Source organism: Alexandromys fortis, unplaced genomic scaffold, assembly GCF_014885135.2.
Source record: "Alexandromys fortis isolate MF-2015 unplaced genomic scaffold, M_Fortis_MF-2015_v1.1 scaffold_60, whole genome shotgun sequence".
NCBI classification, from domain to species: Eukaryota; Metazoa; Chordata; class Mammalia; order Rodentia; family Cricetidae; genus Alexandromys; species Alexandromys fortis.
The window spans coordinates 9,848,910-9,867,135 of NW_026067946.1; the positions used below are offsets into that span (position 1 = coordinate 9,848,910).

General features: G+C 43.1%; 1 protein-coding gene across 2 annotated transcripts in view; it reads left to right on the forward strand.

Moving 5' to 3' along the window:
- The window catches only part of Mcc (MCC regulator of WNT signaling pathway), a 379,948-nt gene that overhangs the window by 4,226 nt on the left and 357,496 nt on the right, over positions 1-18,226 (forward strand). For both annotated transcript variants that reach the window (XM_050149262.1, XM_050149263.1), the window contains 2 exons: positions 2,420-2,558; positions 8,590-8,896. In XM_050149262.1, the coding sequence (XP_050005219.1) occupies positions 2,420-2,558; positions 8,590-8,896 (446 nt within the window). The remainder of the gene's footprint in view (positions 1-2,419; positions 2,559-8,589; positions 8,897-18,226) is intronic.

An 18,226-nucleotide genomic window follows, 5' to 3' on the forward strand; every position in this document is an offset into this window, starting at 1 on the left:
AAGTGCTCTTAACCACTGAGCCATCTCTCCAGCCCCTGCTACTTTTTTTATTAACCCCTGTTTTTCAAGACAGGGTTTCTCTCTAGCTTTGAAGCTCCTCCTAGAACTAGCTCTTGAAAAACAGGCTGGCCTCGAGCTCACAGAGATCCCCTGCCTCTCTTTCCCAAGTGCTGGGGTTAAAGGTGTGCGCCAATCCCCTCCCCTACTCCCTCCACCCCACCCCCACCCCCGCTTCTGCTTCTGTTATTGATGCTGAGCCCTCACTGGGAATCCTCTTGGATATCCTTTTGTTACCCTGTGTCATGAAGATCCTGCAGCTTTGGGTCTGAAGGACCAGTCTCTTCATGTGCACCCACAGATCATAGGTGGGGTGGATGCTGAAGTGGGCCAACTCACAACCCAGGTTCTGAACCTGGGTAGTTGCCGGTTGGTTAGCTCACCAGTTCTCCCCCATCCTCACCACCAGGGTGAGCTCTCCAGCATTTCCCAGGCTAGTTCAGCCCTTGCAGCAATGAGCAAGGGGTGGAGCCCGTTCTCCTGCTTTCAAACCTTCTGGGTTGACTGTCCCACACTTACACCACAGGGTCAGCTGTACTGTGCTGCCCAGGCAAGGTGTGGGGGCCACTCTTCCAAGTGCAGCAGCTGGTGAGGGGCAGGGGCAGCTCTCCTACTCTTATGACCTCAGGGCTAGTTCCCCGACCCGCCTCAGGCCAGGAGGGCCGGACTCCTGTTTCTTGTCATGTGATTCTCTGCATTGCTTTCAGTCATCCACAATCCTATGTAATTTGGCCCCTTGGCTGGAGACCACAACTATGAGCCAAAAGGAACCTCTTTTCATTATAATGGACCCGGTTTTTCAGTCTTGTATTATGAAGAGAAAATGAGCTAAAACAGATGCTGTCCACACTCCTAGAGTAATCACCGCCCCCAGGAAAGAATAATGGTGGGATATTGGGATATGTGTAGGCAGGTGGGACTCACTGTGATAAGCATCAGTAGAGGGGTCTAGCATTGGCAAAGGCAGATACCGGGGCCTGAAGAAATCTTGTAGTTGGGAACTAGCAATGAGTGACTTGGCACTGACCTGTATAGACAGCAAAGGATCAGACACGCAGTGTTTCTGATATGTAACAACTCCTTTAGATGTTAGAGGCAAATCTAAGTATGAACTGAAGGACCCTGAAGTACTCTCAGGGAAATTAAGCCCTGCCCTATTTAAATCTGATGCAAATTTTCTTATTTCCCTAGGCTTAAGTAATTGTCAAATCACCTCTAACTCTTTCATGTGATGCATATATAATGATGGACACACCAAAATGTATATGCTGTTGGTTTGCACAAATATTTACCAACTCTTCTATCTTTATAGCAAGTAACCTAAAAATAGGCATTTATAGGTCTACCACAAGGTGGTAGTAGAAAACTATCTTTTGTGCTTCGTGTTTCTTTTGCTGCAAAGATGGCCATGGCAACTCTTATAAAGGAAAAAATTTAAATGAGGTAGCTCACTTGCAGTCAGAGGTAAAGTCCATTATCATCATGGTACAACATGGTGGCATTCAGCAGACACGGTGCTGGAGAAGTAGCCAAGTGTCCTACATCTTGACTTGCAGGCTGTATGAGCCCGCTCCTACAAAGTCAGCTAGGGTTCCTCGAGGCCAAAGAAAAGTCAGAAGATACGGAAGACAGGATAGAATCAGGAGGTCTGTCTGGTCATGCCGAAGCAGCCAAACAGCCCCGTGTTTATTTCAGATCTTGCTTATATACAAAAGCAGAACAAAGCACAGCACAGACGGCCAGTCAGTGTTCCTACCATTCCTACCTAAGTTGCTAATAGCTTTCTGTGTGCATTGCTAGAATAGGGGTGTTGGCTTATAGTACATGAAGGTGATGTTCTAAGGTTTTCAAATGCATTGTTAAAAGGAGGGTGTAAGTATAGCCTAAGCCGAGGGAGTTCTGGTTGCTAAACTATTCCCTGTATTTTCCTGCCTTGATACTTGGTGAAGATAAATTATCTTCCAGGACACAGACCATACCACGAACCAAAATCCTAATCTCATGCTATGCTCTCAAAATGAAACTTGCATTGGTCTGTGATCCAGAAGTTAGAAACAGGAGTGGTCACTTTTATCTTAAATTCCCTCTATTCATTTGATAAACTTATGCCTCCTATCACTGAAACTCTGGGTTCAGGGTTTGATGCCCCGAGGTCCAAATTACTCACATTCCAGCAAGGATACAGCAAGAGTTACAGATACTACAGATACCCCTCGCGTGCTTCAGGTTCCTCCATCCAGAAGTCATCGGTGCCTGGTCGTGAAGAGGAACAGAGCTACAGGCAAGGGCAAATAGAGTCAAGGAGGAGCACGTCTAGAGCCCAGGTGACTGATTGGGTAACTCTTGGTACTCTCTCGTCCAGTTCTCAGAGGAGATGCACATGTGTGGCAATCCCAGCCTCAGCAGAGATGAACATCTGGGTTGTGCCAATTGTCAAGTAGCCCGAACCAGCTTTTCTGAAAGTGAGGTTTGTCAAGACTCACCAGTGCTGAAGGAAAACAGTGAGTATCAGTTGGGTCCCCAGTATCTGAAGCAATAACAATGATATATGACAATTTACAAACCCCTTATTAACATTAATTTATTAAATAAATAAGTGATATTATAGAAGAATATATATTCTTCTTTTACTAAACGTTCTTTTTGAAGATTTTCCAAGAAGGGTGTAGAGTGTATAGCATCATGCTAGGTTGAGTACATGCTTAGCATTTATGAGTCTTGGGTTCACAATTCATTAGTTTTTAAAAGTCCTAGGAGCTGGGGGAAATGGATCAGTTGTTAAGAGCACTTGTGATTTTTACAGAGAACCTGAATTCGGTTCTCAGAACCCATGTGTCAGCTCATAACTATCTGCGACTTCAGTTTGAGGGGATATGATTCTCTCTTCTGGTCTCCCTGGAAACCAGGTATGCAGATACTGCACATACATATGTGGAGATATGAATATACATGAAATAAAAATAAATTTTAAAAAATGTTGATAAAAAACCATCTCCCCCAGAAAAAGAATAAGCTCCACAAAAATCTAGAAATAGTTCTGTCCCAATCTAAAGTGGACCGACATGGCTTTGGAGTTGTCATAACTAGGGTTTCTATTTCTGTGAAGAAACACCACATCCACAGCAGCTCATATAAGGAAACATTTGATTGGAGCTGGCTTACGGTTTCAGAGGTTTGTCCATTATCATCATGAAGGGAAGCATGGCAGTGCACAGCAGTCATAGTGCTGGAGAAGGGACCGAGAATTCTACATCTTGACCTTCCAGCAGCAGAAAGAGACTGTGTGCCACACTGGGCATAACTTGAGCATATAACATCTCAAAGTTCACCCCTACTGTGACACACTTCCTCCAAAAGGCCCTATCCACTCTAACAAACCACACCTCCTAGTAGTGCTACTTCCTGAGAGCCAAGCATTCAAACACTTGAGTCTATGGGGCCATTCTTATTCAAACCACCACAAAATTATACTATGGCAAGATGTACTATTTAGTGCTCTGTGGTGTTATTTTGTTTATGATCTAACAAATAAAGCTTGTCTGAAGATCAGAGTGTGGAGCTAACCACTCTAGTTAGCCATAAGGGCCAGGCAGTGGTGGCACACACCTTTAATCCCAGCACTAGGTGGACATGGGAAGTGATATGACTGGGCAGAGAGAGGAATATAAGGCAGGAGGAGACAGGAGCTCAGGACTAAGTCTGAAGATACTTAGAGACAGAATTGCCCTTCAGTCTGAGGATTTGGTAAAGGTAAGAACTAGTGGCTGGCTGCTCTGCTTCTCTATTCTTTCAGCCTTTACCCTCTAATATCTGACTCTGGGTTTTTTACTATTAAGACCAACTAGAATTTGCGCTACAGCTCTCCCTTCAGGAAAGGACTTGTGCCACAGCTGCTAGGGATGCTGTTAGAAGATCCCTCAGCTGTTAACCCCTTGGGAACCCTGCTTCACCCTCCCCATACTGTAGATCTAGTGTCTCAGGGATCTCTGTCTCGTGATCATTGATATATACATGTAAAAGCCTAGCCATTCCATGTCAGTGAAGGACAGTTTGGTAGGTTAGGCAGATTGGTGCAGTCTCTGACATCTCCATCCTAAATCCTGGAATCTATAAGAATACCTATATGGCAAAGTTGCAGATAGAATTGGGGTTGCTAGTCAGCTGGCCTTAAAGTATACACAATCCTCATTGATATGGGTAAGAACAGAATTCATGGGACCCTTTAAGAGGAAGAAAAGTGAATCACATTGAAAAGTCAGTTGTCTTTGAAGATAATAGGTGTCAAGGAATACAAACAGCCTTTAACAGCTGGAAAAGAAAATGGCTGTCTGTGTCAGCTTCCAGAAGGAACATGTCCTGTCAACACTGTGATTTTAGCTCAATAACACACATTTCAGACTTTTGGCCTCCAGAATTGGAAAATAAGAAACATGCCCTGTAAAAATGATAAAATTTTCTCTGGAAATTTGTTATGATAGCCATAGAAAACTAAACCAAACTGTCTTAGAATTCTCTCAAATAGATGGAGAGATGTCTCAGTGGTTAAGAGCCCTTGTTACTTGGTAAAGGCCCAGGCTTTAGTTCCTAGCACTCCCGTGGTAGCTCATAACCATCTGTAATTATAATTCCAGAGGATCCAAAACCCTCTTCTGCCCACTGTGGGAACCACACTTAAAGTAGAGCAGTGTGTGTGTGTGTGTGTGTGTGTGTGTGTGTGTGTGTGTGTGTGTCAGAGAGAGAGAGAGAGAGACAGACAGACAGACAGACAGACAGACAGACAGAGGCAGAGAGAGACAGAGGACACTCATACACATAAAATAAGGTAAGTTAACCTAAAATACAGAAGACAATTCTCTGTCGTATCAGATACAGGGGCTCTGAGGCTCAGATCACAGTGCGGCTCCTCCCTTACTCTCATCCCTCTTTCTGGCTTCCTCCAGTAGGCCGGAGCACTCAGAACACTTATTTCTTAGCATCTTGTTGCTGAAACTCAGCCTTGGTTTTGACTGGTGATTATGAGCTCCTCTCCAGCTGTGCCTTAACTTGGGCATCTTATTTAGCCTGTTTGGATGGTTTTGCTCTTTGGCCACCTCCCACACAAGATGGCCAAAGCCTGCATCCACTAGATAGCATTAAGGAAGCTTCAAAGGTTATCAGTAACTGTGATAAGAACTCCATAAAGGTGGATTTAGCTTCCATAACTTTACTTCAGTGTTTTCTCTCAGAAATTTGCAGCCTCATTTAATAATTGACCCCGAGGGGCAAGAAAGGTGTGTGGGGGGGACAACTTACAATTTCACCATAGGATCCTTCCTTACAAGCTGTGCGCTTAAGCTAAGAAAGCTCTGGAAGAATTAGGTGACTTCTCAAAGGACATGGGGATTTAGTAGGCTTTATAAGATACACTCTCGAGAGAAGGTGGGTGGACGGCTCCAGGGAGCCCTACTCCAACACTTGCATGGAGTCTTGGTTCATTTAAGTGGAGTTCAGAAGCATAAGCAGGAGATAATTAGGTTTGTAAAGTGTTTTGTTTGCTTCCTTTAGCGGGGAACTATAGATAAATGAGTCACTGTATCTTGCAGTGTGTATAGCAAAACACATTAAAGCGTGCTACATAAATATGAAAGGAAATTATAACCTAGAAGAATCTGAGAAGAACAGGACTAGTGAAGGAAAGGGAAGTTGAGCGATGCACCCATTTCAGATAATACATAGAACCTTTGAAATTATGACATAAACAGCAATGCTAGATTTATGACCATGGCTATTGCTTTCGTTCCAAGTTTCTACCTGATATTTATCATCTTTATATTCATATGACATCTCTATTTTTCAGTATCTTGCAAATATCACCCTCTCTCATAACCTTTTCAGCATAAATTTCACATGCTTTGTGTCAACTCAAAATGAGCTCTCTGAAAAGTTGAACCTATTTGTTTAACCATTTCTAAGTTATTCAAGCGTGGGAAAATGGTGTTTAGGAAATTTGTCAAAATACTCTTTTAGAGTATTCAGGTTTAATCCAAAATTATTTAGATGTAAACCTCAAGAGCTATTTGTTCAACAAGAAAGCATTATTTTCTTAGAAATATTGTCATCTTGGAGATATCATATTTTAGAAATAAAGTTGAAACTTAAACCTCCACTTTTTGTAGACATGAAGTTATAGAAACATCCACTCAGATTTTGGGAAAATCTCTGGGTTTCCAGGTTCCTTTGTACATTTTATACATAGGAACAATGTTTTTAAATCTCAAGTCACAACGTCAAGGTGGACATGAGGGTAAACAACTCCTGTTTTTCTAACAAAGGTTTTATCCCAAGGAAATGGAAACCTAAAACGTTTAAATTTTATATAATATAAGAATGGACTTGCCATAAGAATATTTATGATGTTGGCAGCACCTTTTAAGCATATTGGGTATATTGCAAACTTTTTCAGAAGGGATAATCCATTTGTGGGGAATATTAATCAAATATGTTATCTTTTTTAATCAAAGGGCTATAATGAGACACCTTTAAAGATGTCTGTAAAGATGCTATTTGGCAAAAGTCCTCTTCTAGCCAGCATTTTCTAAGATCGAAATATGTGTTCAAGGCTGCCTCCTAGTCTCAAAAATTGTGCTTCAGTTATCAGCTGTGCCAATGTATGAGGCCAAGGTCTGACCACTCACAGTGGTGCAGGACCCCTTTGCAATAAGAATAGAAACCCAGAGGGACCCCTGCTGAGTGTGCCCACATCCTTTTGCAGAGGTAAAACCTTTTAAAAAGGTGTATTTGTTTGTTTCATGTGTTTGAGTATTTGGCTTGTGTGTTATCAATGTGCACTATGCCATGACTGGTGCCCACTGAGGCCAGGAGAGGATGCTAGATTCCCTGGAACTGGAGTCAAGGATGGTTGTAAGCTACCATGTGGGTGCTAAGAACCAAACCTGGGTCCTCCAGAAGAACAGCACATATTCTCAACTGCTGATCCATCTCTGAAGTCCAGAAGGAAAACTTTTTCCCTTGCTGAAGGAGTTGGAATTATGTGGTTACTCTCTGAGACCCCAGACCCATTTCTAACACACCCAGTGTCTGATTATAAATTCCGACCCAAACTCTTGAAGTGCTAGGAATTTGTAGAGTTAAAGAGAACCTAAGTAGAACAAGGTAGGTGGGATGGAAAAGAAAGGAAAGTGAGCAGAGACCCTTCCAGCTTTCTACAGGGTCACTGTAGAAAGTCCCAACATAGACAAACTTGCTCCAGCTACCTACTGCTGAATAAACACATCACCCTAAAATTCAGTGATTTAGCATAATGGTCCTTTTATGATTATCATAGCTCTGGAGTGTTGGCTGAGTTCTGATGGGCTCTGGTTTTGCTTAAGGATTAGCAATCTCTAGAGAAAGCATCGTATCTCACTCGTGTCTGGCCCCAGGCCTGAGAAGGCTCAAACATCTGGAGGCCGTTTGACATCTCTTTTGTTTTTACATGGTCTCTTTGCAGCTTATGTGTAGCCAAAATTCTTTCAGAGCAGATTTCAGCATCCGAAAAGAGAGCCAGGTAGAATCTACTACCATTTCAAAGCTGGCTTCAGAAGTCAAGGCAGTTACTTTGAACCAGACAGGCTCAAGTGACCACATACTCCACCTTCTGATGGGAAGTGCACCAAAGAATCTTTGGGCATGTGTTTAAACCACCACAGGACTTCACAGAACTCTGACAGAAAGCCTGGAACATAATAATGAGTCATTCCCTAAACCACAAATTGTTTCATTGTGGTTCCTTTGCCTTTTGCTATGATGGGTTAGTCTGTTGTTTGAGGGCTCCAGAACTGGAGTTAAGATTGCTTAGGCTTGCCTCTGCTCTGACACAAGGCTTGGAACTTGGAACTCAGCAGTCCTATCTGCAGATAGGATTAGTATCCATTGAGTACGTGGCTGAAGCTAAGTATTGCCCTACTATGCCATATCTCCTTTACCCATAAGATAACCCCATAACCCATGGAGTCCTTACCTACTTCTCCAGCCATAGGATTGGTGAAAAAAAGAGGAATTGTCTAGATCTGTAGAGTGGATCAAGTGCAAGCATCTATTGTGTGCAGTGTTGATGTGATTAAAGTGGTGAGGATACAGGCAAGTGCAGCCAGCCAGCAGAGTACAGCTATTAAAAACCGACCGAAAGAGCAAAAGGTCCTACTGAAAGGCAGACTGCCCCAGTGGAAGACAAATATGGGATGAGTCAGGCTGCTTGTCAGGTGTAAAACATAAAAATGCCAACCCGTCTGGGTCTCATTCCGGTGATGGAGTCAGGAATCCAGCACGTTCTGGAAAGTGGGATCGCACGCAGTTTTGAGCCTGCCACAAGAGTCGCGCCCCACCCCACTCCCCATAAATGAATCCTCTACTTTCTCTGCTGTGCACTAGTTCCAAGAGAACACCCCGCTTCTGCCTGAACCGTCTCCAAGTATCAGGAGCCGCGGAGCCTTCTCTGACGTCCAGGTAGGCACCCTGGGCTCCCAGATTCCCAGAGCCACCCTCGTTCCGCAGGTGCCAATTTGGTGATTCAGGGGCACCCATCTTCCCAGCCCGGGCAAAACCCGGAGAGGTGGAATCGGTCGCCGGGAGCGCCAGGGCGGCCACTGGGCATGCTCTGTCGTCGGGCAGGTTCGGGACTGCCAGCGGCGGTGCGTTGTGCCGGTCCTACTCTTCCTCCCGAGAGCGGGTGCGCGATGGCGGCTGCGAGCGCCCGCGACAGCAGCGGTGGCAGCAGCGACACGTCCAGCACTGGCGAGGAGGAGCGGATGCGGCGACTCTTCCAGACCTGCGACGGCGACCGCGATGGGTACATCAGCAGGTAGGCGAACCTTGGCCCAACTCCTGCTAGTTGTTGGTGAACTCGCAAGGAAAGTTCGTAGGGTTCCGGGAGCTCGTCTCCCGCTGGGCCCCAGGGACCAGGAGCAGCCCTGGCTATTTTCCGGAGATATACCTGTAGGAGGCGCTGCTGTCCCGGGACTGCTGAATTATTTCGCGGGCGCCCATTCGCTGTGGTAGTTAGGCAGAGAGGATTAAGACGGGTGTTATCTGACAGACACCTACGGAAAACAGTTCAGGAAAAGTGCATGAATCCCAGACTTACAAGTCCAGAGAGAGGGCAGATTTTGTCTCCCAGCATCGATCTAGACACACTACTCTGGAGCACAGGACGCCACCAGGTGCAAACTGGGTTTTGAATATAAAAACAATAATAATAGTAAAAACATAGTGGGTCTGAACCATCTATTTAAAAATGGTGTGTCTGATATTTTTATTTGTAAGTTCTTTATATTAAAGTGCTAATTAAAATCTGAGCCTGGGGCTGGAGAGATGGCTCAGAGGTTAAGAGCATTGCCTGCTATTCCTAATGGTCCTGAGTTCAATTCCCAGGAACCACATGGTGGCTCACAACCATCTGTAATGGAGTCTGGTGCCATCTTACATGTGTGTGGTGCAGGCATACACACAGAATATTGTATACATAATAAATAAGTATAAAAAAGAATCTGAGCCTGTAAATGGTAGTTTTTAAAAAAGCCAATTAAAGTGATACATATGGGGGAGGGGTGAAAATGTATCTAGAATGTAGACCGTGCTCCCCGGGGCTCCGAGGTGTGTCGCTGCAGGAGCCTGGCACCTCCATTTATCATTCTGGTGTCTGCTTCCAGATCCCGGTCTGGTGATGTGTCTTTAGCCCATAGCACTGGGCCAAATGATGAGTACTGGCCAAATTTGTAAGCCTGAAAAGCTGAGAATGAAATATAGACACAAAAGTTGCAGGGTGCTTTTATGAAAGATTGACTTCTGGGAATGAAGAAGTATGTGCCGAATTTTGAATTGCCTTCAACAAAACCAGCAGCCTAACTTTTGTATACTCCGCTTCCTTAGACTTCGTCTCGGGAATGTTCAGTATCCATTCTGAAAAATTGAGGTTGTCTGAGGTTGTCTGCTTGCTGTTTGTCTTTGACTACTTAAACAGGAATCAAGGAATATTTTCCCTAAGTTGTTCAAGAGCTTTCTGTAATAGATCTTTAGCCTGTAACAATTTGGCAGGTTAAAAAAAAAATCACCATTTATTTGAGACTTATTCAATTATCAATATTGAGTGAATTTTTATTATGTTTCCAAAGTTTCGTTGAGAAATACTAGAAAGACCAAAAAAATTATGGATTAATTCTATTCCAAAATGAAAACAGTATGTAATTCTGATAGTTCCCACATAGATTTTTTTTTTAACTTTGAAGTCAATGTTGTGATTTCTAAAAGTGAATTATATAGTTTGCAGTTTAGGGGTTTGCCTATATGGAAGGCTGTCCTCTAATTGTAATAATAATAAAAGCAATCTATAATTCAAATTGGGATGCAAAAGGAGCTTAATTTCATACAAGCAAGAATGCATATCGGAAATTAACAACATGCTTATCTTTCCCTTCCTAATTTGGTCATTTAATATGTGGCTTTATCTGAACTACACTGAACTGTATAAACGCTTGTTTTCATTTCACCCTGGAGAGTAATGACTTCACTAAGCAAAACTTGAGGACTTTGGGAGACTGAAAGTTTCTCCTTTTATGAAACAAGAGAGTTGGAGTGTCTATATCGAAACTTTAACACTCTCAGGTTTTTCAAAAGACATTAATTTTATGCTCATGTTAGATAGCTGTGTATCCTAGAAAGCTACGCACAGCCAAAAAGAGGTTGGCCTTATCACATTGCAGACGTGTGGTGATGGGCTATCCAGGCCTGTGTGGCAGTTCCACGGGACCATCAGTGCCCAGCTTCTTTTTTCTCTTCTGCAGCAGAAGACTGCATGTAGATACCCACAATTATCTCAAGACACAAGGGTCATTGCCCTAGCCCCCGCTTCACCCCCAGGTTCTAGGAGAAGTAAAAGAGAGTTGATGTATGTGGGGCCTGTACCATTATAACAAGATGTACCAAAAGGCCTTATTGTTCAAATTACAGCCTTTTCCATCTCTATTTGCAACAGTGTGAGGAAAATTGTAATTCAACTAGGTGTTGTGCTCCCTAAACGATATCTGAGTTCTGCTGCTAAGAGTAAACAGCAGCTTTTGGATGAAAAGGTAGCAATCAGTCTACATAAGGAAGTCCCCTCCTCCCCACTCCCTGTGATAATCTTCATTTGACTATATTGGCTCTAGTCCTCTACCTAGCGCTTATCTTAAACTGGAGTGGGCTGACAACCTAATGTCTGGAGGAAAGAAAAACAAGAGTGAAGGAGTTGTGGTGAATGCCAGGGAGATACAAAATGAAACTTCATGCCTCCAGTATTCTCTTGGCTTAGTCTTCCCCTTCAGGAAAAGGATTTGGCTAACCGAAGATTCCTGGATTTGATGATTTTTAACAGAAACCTCTAAACTGTCAAAGGGATGTGAACCATCCCCATTCAGTAACTGAGAAGATCCACAAAACTATCGTCAAGTTTCCTATCTTTGGACACGGTAGAGTTTGGGTTGTGCAATGACACCACAGGAGGCTTTTCTTGTACATTTCATTAACCTTATAATGACTGAACCCCAGATTTCACAATAGTCAATTCTGGACCCATAGATTATATTATAGGAAGTAGTAGGGTTTTTTCACTTCAGTGATAAGCATTGTGAAGCTGCTTCTTTGTGTGTGTGTGTGTGTGTGTGTCATTTGTTGTGTGTCATTTGTAGGTCTTTATGGCATAGTGTGCATATGTGTGTTTGCACATACATGGAAGCCAGAGCTTGACATCAGGTATCTTCCTTGATCTCTCTCCACTTATTTTTAAAGCTTATTATTATTATTATTATTATTATTGTGTGTGTGTGTGTGATGTTCACATGAGCTCAGTAGGTATTAGAGCCCTACTGGAGCTGGAGTTACACAATTGTGACAGCCACCTAACAAGGGTGCTGAGAATTGAACTCCAGTCCTTTGGAGCAATATGTGCTCTTAACTACTGAACCTTTCCTCTTTCAGGCCCCTCCTGAGTGTGTGTGTGTGTGTGTGTGTGTGTGTGCGCGTGCGCGCGCGCGCGCACTCACGCACATTTGAAACAGGGTCTTTCACTGATCCTGGAGCTCACTGGTTTACTAAATTGGCAGAACAGTGAGATACAGGGATCCCAGTTTCTCCATCTCCTCCAATCTGGGATTATATATGTACTTCTATGACGAGCTATTTAAGTGGGTGCTGTAGACCCAAGCACAGGCCCTTGTGCTTGCATCATGAACACTCTCCCAACTAAGCCATCTCCACAGCTCAGGAAGATGTGTACTTTGAGTATATCTTTGACAAATATCTAAACCCTAACACTGGCATTTTAGCCTTCACTTTAAATCTCAGCTCAAACTTTGGTGCATTAAAAACTGGACAAACCAAAACCTGTTCTCTTTGCCTCTCATTTCCCCATGATCCAACACTTAGCAGCCACTAATCAATTCTGTCTCCATTTGGGATATTTTGCATAATGGAATTCTATATGGTCTTTTGTGTTTGTACTGCTCCTTTCAGTTAGTTAATGCTTTCAAGATTCCTCCTATTTTAGTATATACCAACGCTTCCTTCCTTCTTGTGGCGAATCATAGTCTGTTGAAAGGATACAACATATGCTGTTTGTTCATCAGATATGGAACATTTATGTGTTTATATCCTTTGCTTACTGTGAGTAATACTGTCCTGAATATTTATGTACAAATTCTTGTGTGCATGTATTCTCTTTTATTCCTAGGTGTATTCCTAGTAGAATTCCTGAGTGTCATGGAAGTTCTATGCTTAAGGCTTTAGAGAACTGTCAGACTGCTTTTCAAGTAGCTGCAGCATCTCACATTCACTATAAGCCATTCTGACTCGTCTGCAACTTTACAGATGAATTTTGTCTGCTTTGAACCTGTGGAGGTCTTGTGTGTGCTTCACAGACTCTGTGAATTCATCTGCATGCCAGTCTTGCTGTGTCTGGAAGACCCTGTTTCCTTGGCATCGTCCACTACATCTGCCACTTCATCTGCCTTCACTTCCGCAGAGACCCTGCGCCTTGAAAGGAGGGTTTCGAAAAAACAAATACTGCTTAGGGCTGAGTGCTCCAAAATCTCTCTCTGTGTGTGCATTTTCCAGTTGTGGGTCTCTGTGTTGTTTTCCATCTACTGCAATTAGAAACTTCTCTAATGAGGGTTGAGTGATGCCCTGATCTATGGCTATCACAATGTAGCTAGGAGTGAGTGACATTGTCACAATTTTATTGCTGTGCTCCTGTAGCAGAATAATAACAGTAAGTTTTCCTCTCGGGCCCATAATTCCTCTAGTGTTCAGGCTCTTGGCCACTTTAGGTGTGTCAGGCATGGATCTCATCTGGAAGGCGTAGGCCCTAAATCCAGTCAGAAAGTGGTTGGCTAGTGTCTGTGTCTTCCCGGCAGCAGGAATTAATCTCTCCTTTTTGAACTGAGCTGCAAAGATAGCTTAAGCTTTTTGAGGGCCTTTTCTATCACACATACTACTACCCAGCGGATAAAAGTGGACTTGTTTTCTTCTAAAACTTTCAAGATCTTTACATTTTAATTACTAACCACCCATGGTAAGGTTGACTCTCCGGTCTAACTGGCTTCTTGGCATCAGCAGGAATGCCATTCACAATCTCGATGCCGGCATTTGCATTCTAAATAAAATTACATAGGGATCTCAACTGGAGAGAGTCTCTGTTATTTAGGAAATCAAAAATCTCTTCCCAAAGCGGAAGCCATGCCGAGGGGGAAAGGGCATTTCCTCGGAGAACAGTTAATAGAAAGCTTCTCATTGTCATTTCAAAATGTCAGTTTAAATATGTAAATGAGCCATTACCGAACTCATGCCATTGATTATTGATGACTCTTACTGATGGGAGAAACAGAAAGACAGGTATCTCAACGTGAATTTATTTCACGGCAGATGAAAATTGTTGTGGGAACATTTTTGGTGGGGCATTCACTCTTATAAACAATGTGTTGGCAGATCTATAGGCATTATAGGCAAGAGGTAGAAACGATGGGCTTCATCCACATAGTCACATCCTGGTTTCTTAAACTTTGTCTCTCTAAACAGAACTAAGTGTGCTGCTGTTCTAACCTCCTACTTGCCCCTCCCAGGCCACTCCACTGACACTGGTGTCATTTTCCTGTAACGTACAACTGAACAGGCATCTCTGAAAATCCTTTAGCCTTTGCCTGTTCTTTGCAGGTAAGTTCAGGCTCCTTGGGGCATTTCATTTAAGGTCTTTGCCTATTGCACAGTGACTAACTTATCTCCACGCACGTTCCTCTCACACTCCAGCCAGGCTGCTCCAAGCGCCCTGCTCAGCACAGGAGGCCCCTCTGGGAGTGCCCTTCTCCCTACCTGTCTACTCGAGGAACACTTTCTCATTTTTTCTGGACTTAGTTTCCATGGATCTCTTCTTCTCTGGCCCCTTCCGATGCTGGCTCCTTTAGCAGCCCTGCACCAGCACAGCGCGTCCTGTTTGGCTCCTTCCTCCACACGCTCAGAACAGAGATTTACACTCTGGGGCCATATGGAAGCTTCCTGTCAATCAAACAAAACACACTTCAACTGTTTGAGATATTTTAGACAAAGGTTGATTTTTTTTAAAAAAAATTCCATTTAGAATATGTTGTATTATCTATATTTGAAACTATATTTGAAAATACATGTCTGTGTTTTGATCTGTTTCAAAATACTATGATGACATAATTCAGTTTTCTTGTGGCGAAATTGTCACGTGTCTTTAATCAGACACAAACAATTTTCTAATCTTCTAGGTCTTTTTCTATCATGTGTTCAGGGTGGAAATCCTTTGACTTGATGAGTTATCAATACGAGTTCAGGATTTTAGTGGTAGCATATTTTTATAGGAAGGCTCACTGAATAGCTATTTGGTGTATGGTCATGACCTAACCCTGATGAATCCTTACATTCTCTCCACGAGTAGTTATTTTTCAATAGCCTTAGAGTTGACAGCAAAGACTGTTTTCAAAAGCATTGAGCTACTGGCTAGAATTCCTTCCTTCCTTCCTTCCTTCCTTCCTTCCTTCCTTCCTTCCTTCCTTCCTTCCTTCCTTTTTTCCTTTCTTTCTTTCTTTCTTTCTTTCTTTCTTTCTTTCTTTCTTCCTTTCATTTTAGAGACAGGATTTTTCTGTAGTTTTTGGTACCTGTCCTGGAACTAGCTCTTGTAGACCAGGCTGGCCTCGGACTCACAGAGATCCACCTGCCTCTGCCTCCCAAGTGCTGGGATTAAAGGTGTGAGCCACCACCGCCCGGCTAGAATTCCTTTCAATTCGTCCCTAGAAATGGTATATGAGGTAGAAGAGTATCTAAAAGAACTCCTAGCTTTGTTTCTAGTCATCAGAATTCAATAGATAGTTGCCTATATCATTCAGAGTATATGAAGTACAAAGTAAATTCTCAAATCAAGATTTTTACCTCACCTTTCACAGACTATCTTCTGATATATATTGAAATCACAGTATGTTTTAATTCATTTATTTTTATTTTGTGTACATTGGTATTTTGCCTGTGGGTGTGTATATATGAGGGCATCAGATCCCCTAGAACAGGAGTTACAGACAGTTGTGAGCTGCCACAAGGGTGCTAGGATTAGAACCGAGGTCCTCTGGAAGAGCAGCGCTGCTCTTAAGCACTGAGCCATCTCTCCAGCCCCTCACAGTACATTTTAAAGTAGCAAATTAATGTAATTATAGAATAAAGGAACTTGTCCAATATAAATTTGTAGGGTCTCAATCTCTACTTAGCTTTCTTCCCCTACTAGAGTGTATATTCATCAATATATGAATATAGCAATAGTGTCTTGGTAATTGTCATACCACCTGATGCCATCCCTGTGTATATAGAGATGTTAAGTCAAGATTGAATGAGAAGATGGACTTACGCTTCAGTTTCTGGAATCTCGGTGTCCCTACATGGTTGCCGATGACACGAGAAGCTGGAGTTCTAGTCTGATAATAAAATATTTCAGGATACACTTAAATGCAAGTTCAAAGGTAATTTTACTAGAGTTTAAAACAAAACAAAATCAAGAAACCCAGGTTGGACTCTCTGCGAATCTCAGCAGCTGATTGCAGGAGGCAAATGGTGGGAAGAAAAAACTTCGCCATTTGAGTTACCAGTATCAAGGCCCACCACATAGTGGGGGGGGGGGAGGTGGTGTTAAAGAATAATACAGCCCAAAGTACTAGAAAAAGCACATTTAGGTTCAGGGCAGTCTCTGAAACAAAGAGATAGAAAGAAAGGAAGGGAGAAAGGCATACCTTTCTGAAGGGCGAACCCATCCAGTTGCTGTGTGCACCGATGAAGTCATTGGGGGGATGATATTAGTCCGCAGAGGATGATTCTGAAGCTTGGGTATGGGAACCAGTTCTAGCCCCAGAGCTTTCCTTTTTGTTGAAACTGCTGTCTACAAACTACATGTTTGTATAAACATATACAATATATACAGGTAAATAAAACAGAAGATAGCAAGCTGCACTTGTCCCAGGAGTTCTGCTGGGATTTGTGGGATCTGACAAGCTCTATGGAAGTTGGGTTTTAATATGACCCACTTTTGTGCAGCCCTGTCGATGCAGTGCTGGGGGGGGGGGGGTGATGAGCATTCTGCAGGCTCACACAGCCCTCCTGGCGCTGTAAGTGCAGAGGAGAGGTACTTAGATTTTAGTTCTCTGGTCAGCCTGAGGTGCCCGTGTGTGTTGTGAGTGCTGGGGCCCGCAGTGGGGAGTGGGGAGTGGGGAGAACGCTGATAAGAGAAGTCACGGAAGAAGAGATATCAATCCCATTAACCCAAATGTTAGTTAATAAAAGAATAAGTAGTCATGGCCTTACTGCTGTACATTGTCAGAATTTCCAAAGGCAAGGAAATCTTTTCTTGTAAGATTTCTCCTAAACCACAATGATAGTAAGAAAAAAAAGGTAAGTTACAAACACCTGGGGAGTTTTGTTTCCTGAAAACACAATAATAGTTTGGAGATAGACACTTCGGGTACTTAGGACTCTTCTAAGCAGCTGCTTAGCCTAGTGCCTCAGTTACTTTTCTCTTTAGCTTTCCTTGAATATTGTGGGAACAGAGCAAAATACTCCAACTCAGTTTCTTGTGCTAGGCTATGTATTTCTCTTTCCTTCCTCCTCCCTCTCTACCACCCTGTATGTAGGTGTGTGTGTGTGTGTGTGTGTGTGTGTGTGTGTGTGTTCCATCGTGACTGGGATTCCTTGTAATGGAATATCTGAGTTATCTAGTTTCCTCTAAAGCATTTGTCTGCTTTTTGATTCTCTGACCACCTTGGGGTTGTTAAGGGTAAAATACTTGAGCAGTGATAGATTTCTTAGGTGACATGTGATTGCCAGGTGCTTCTGTATGGGTTCCTCAGATTAAGATTGCTGTGGCCCCAGCAGGCTGAGTGAAACTATTTTTAGGTCAAATAGAGCCAGTAAACACAGAATTACTTTTCAAAAGATTTATTTTTCCAAGCATTTTTTCATATCAGTCATGTTCACTCACATGGGGGGAGGGAGAAAAAGAGGAAGAGAGAGAGAGAGAGAGAGAGAGAGAGAGAGAGAGAGAGAGAGAGCTCCTGCTCCCCAAAGCCTTCTGAGTTTCCACTGCATACTCAGCCCCAGCCATCATCCTCCTTGGATCTCTCCTCTTGCCCATCTCCTCTCAAGCAAACTGAGAGAGGCTACTCTGGTAAGCTTGAGGGGGTATCTGATTTCAGGATGAGGGACCATCAATCAGTAACTCTGACACACAACCAGTTGCACTTTGTTGTGGGAAAACTCTTTCATCTCCCAAGTCTTTCATCTGGGTGAGTTGAAGACCCCTCTGGTCAGTTGGAGACCCCTGGAAGTGAGGTCTTCTTAAACAGGGCAGACGGCTTTGGGTTGTGTCCTTGTAAACATGAAGTTGTCTATAACTTTCCTAACCAGAGTCCTCTGCCCTTTATGTAATCCTTCAAGTTCACATCTGTAATTGTGGCTTGTAACTGGCCCAGTATATCAGCAGCCCTATGCTTCTGTTATACCAGCTTGTACCAGAAGGTACCCCAGTCCAGTCCGCCCTTAGACACCATTACACTTTCAGTGGAGTGCCCTCACTCAGAAATCACATCATTTTTCCATCTGAGGCATATAG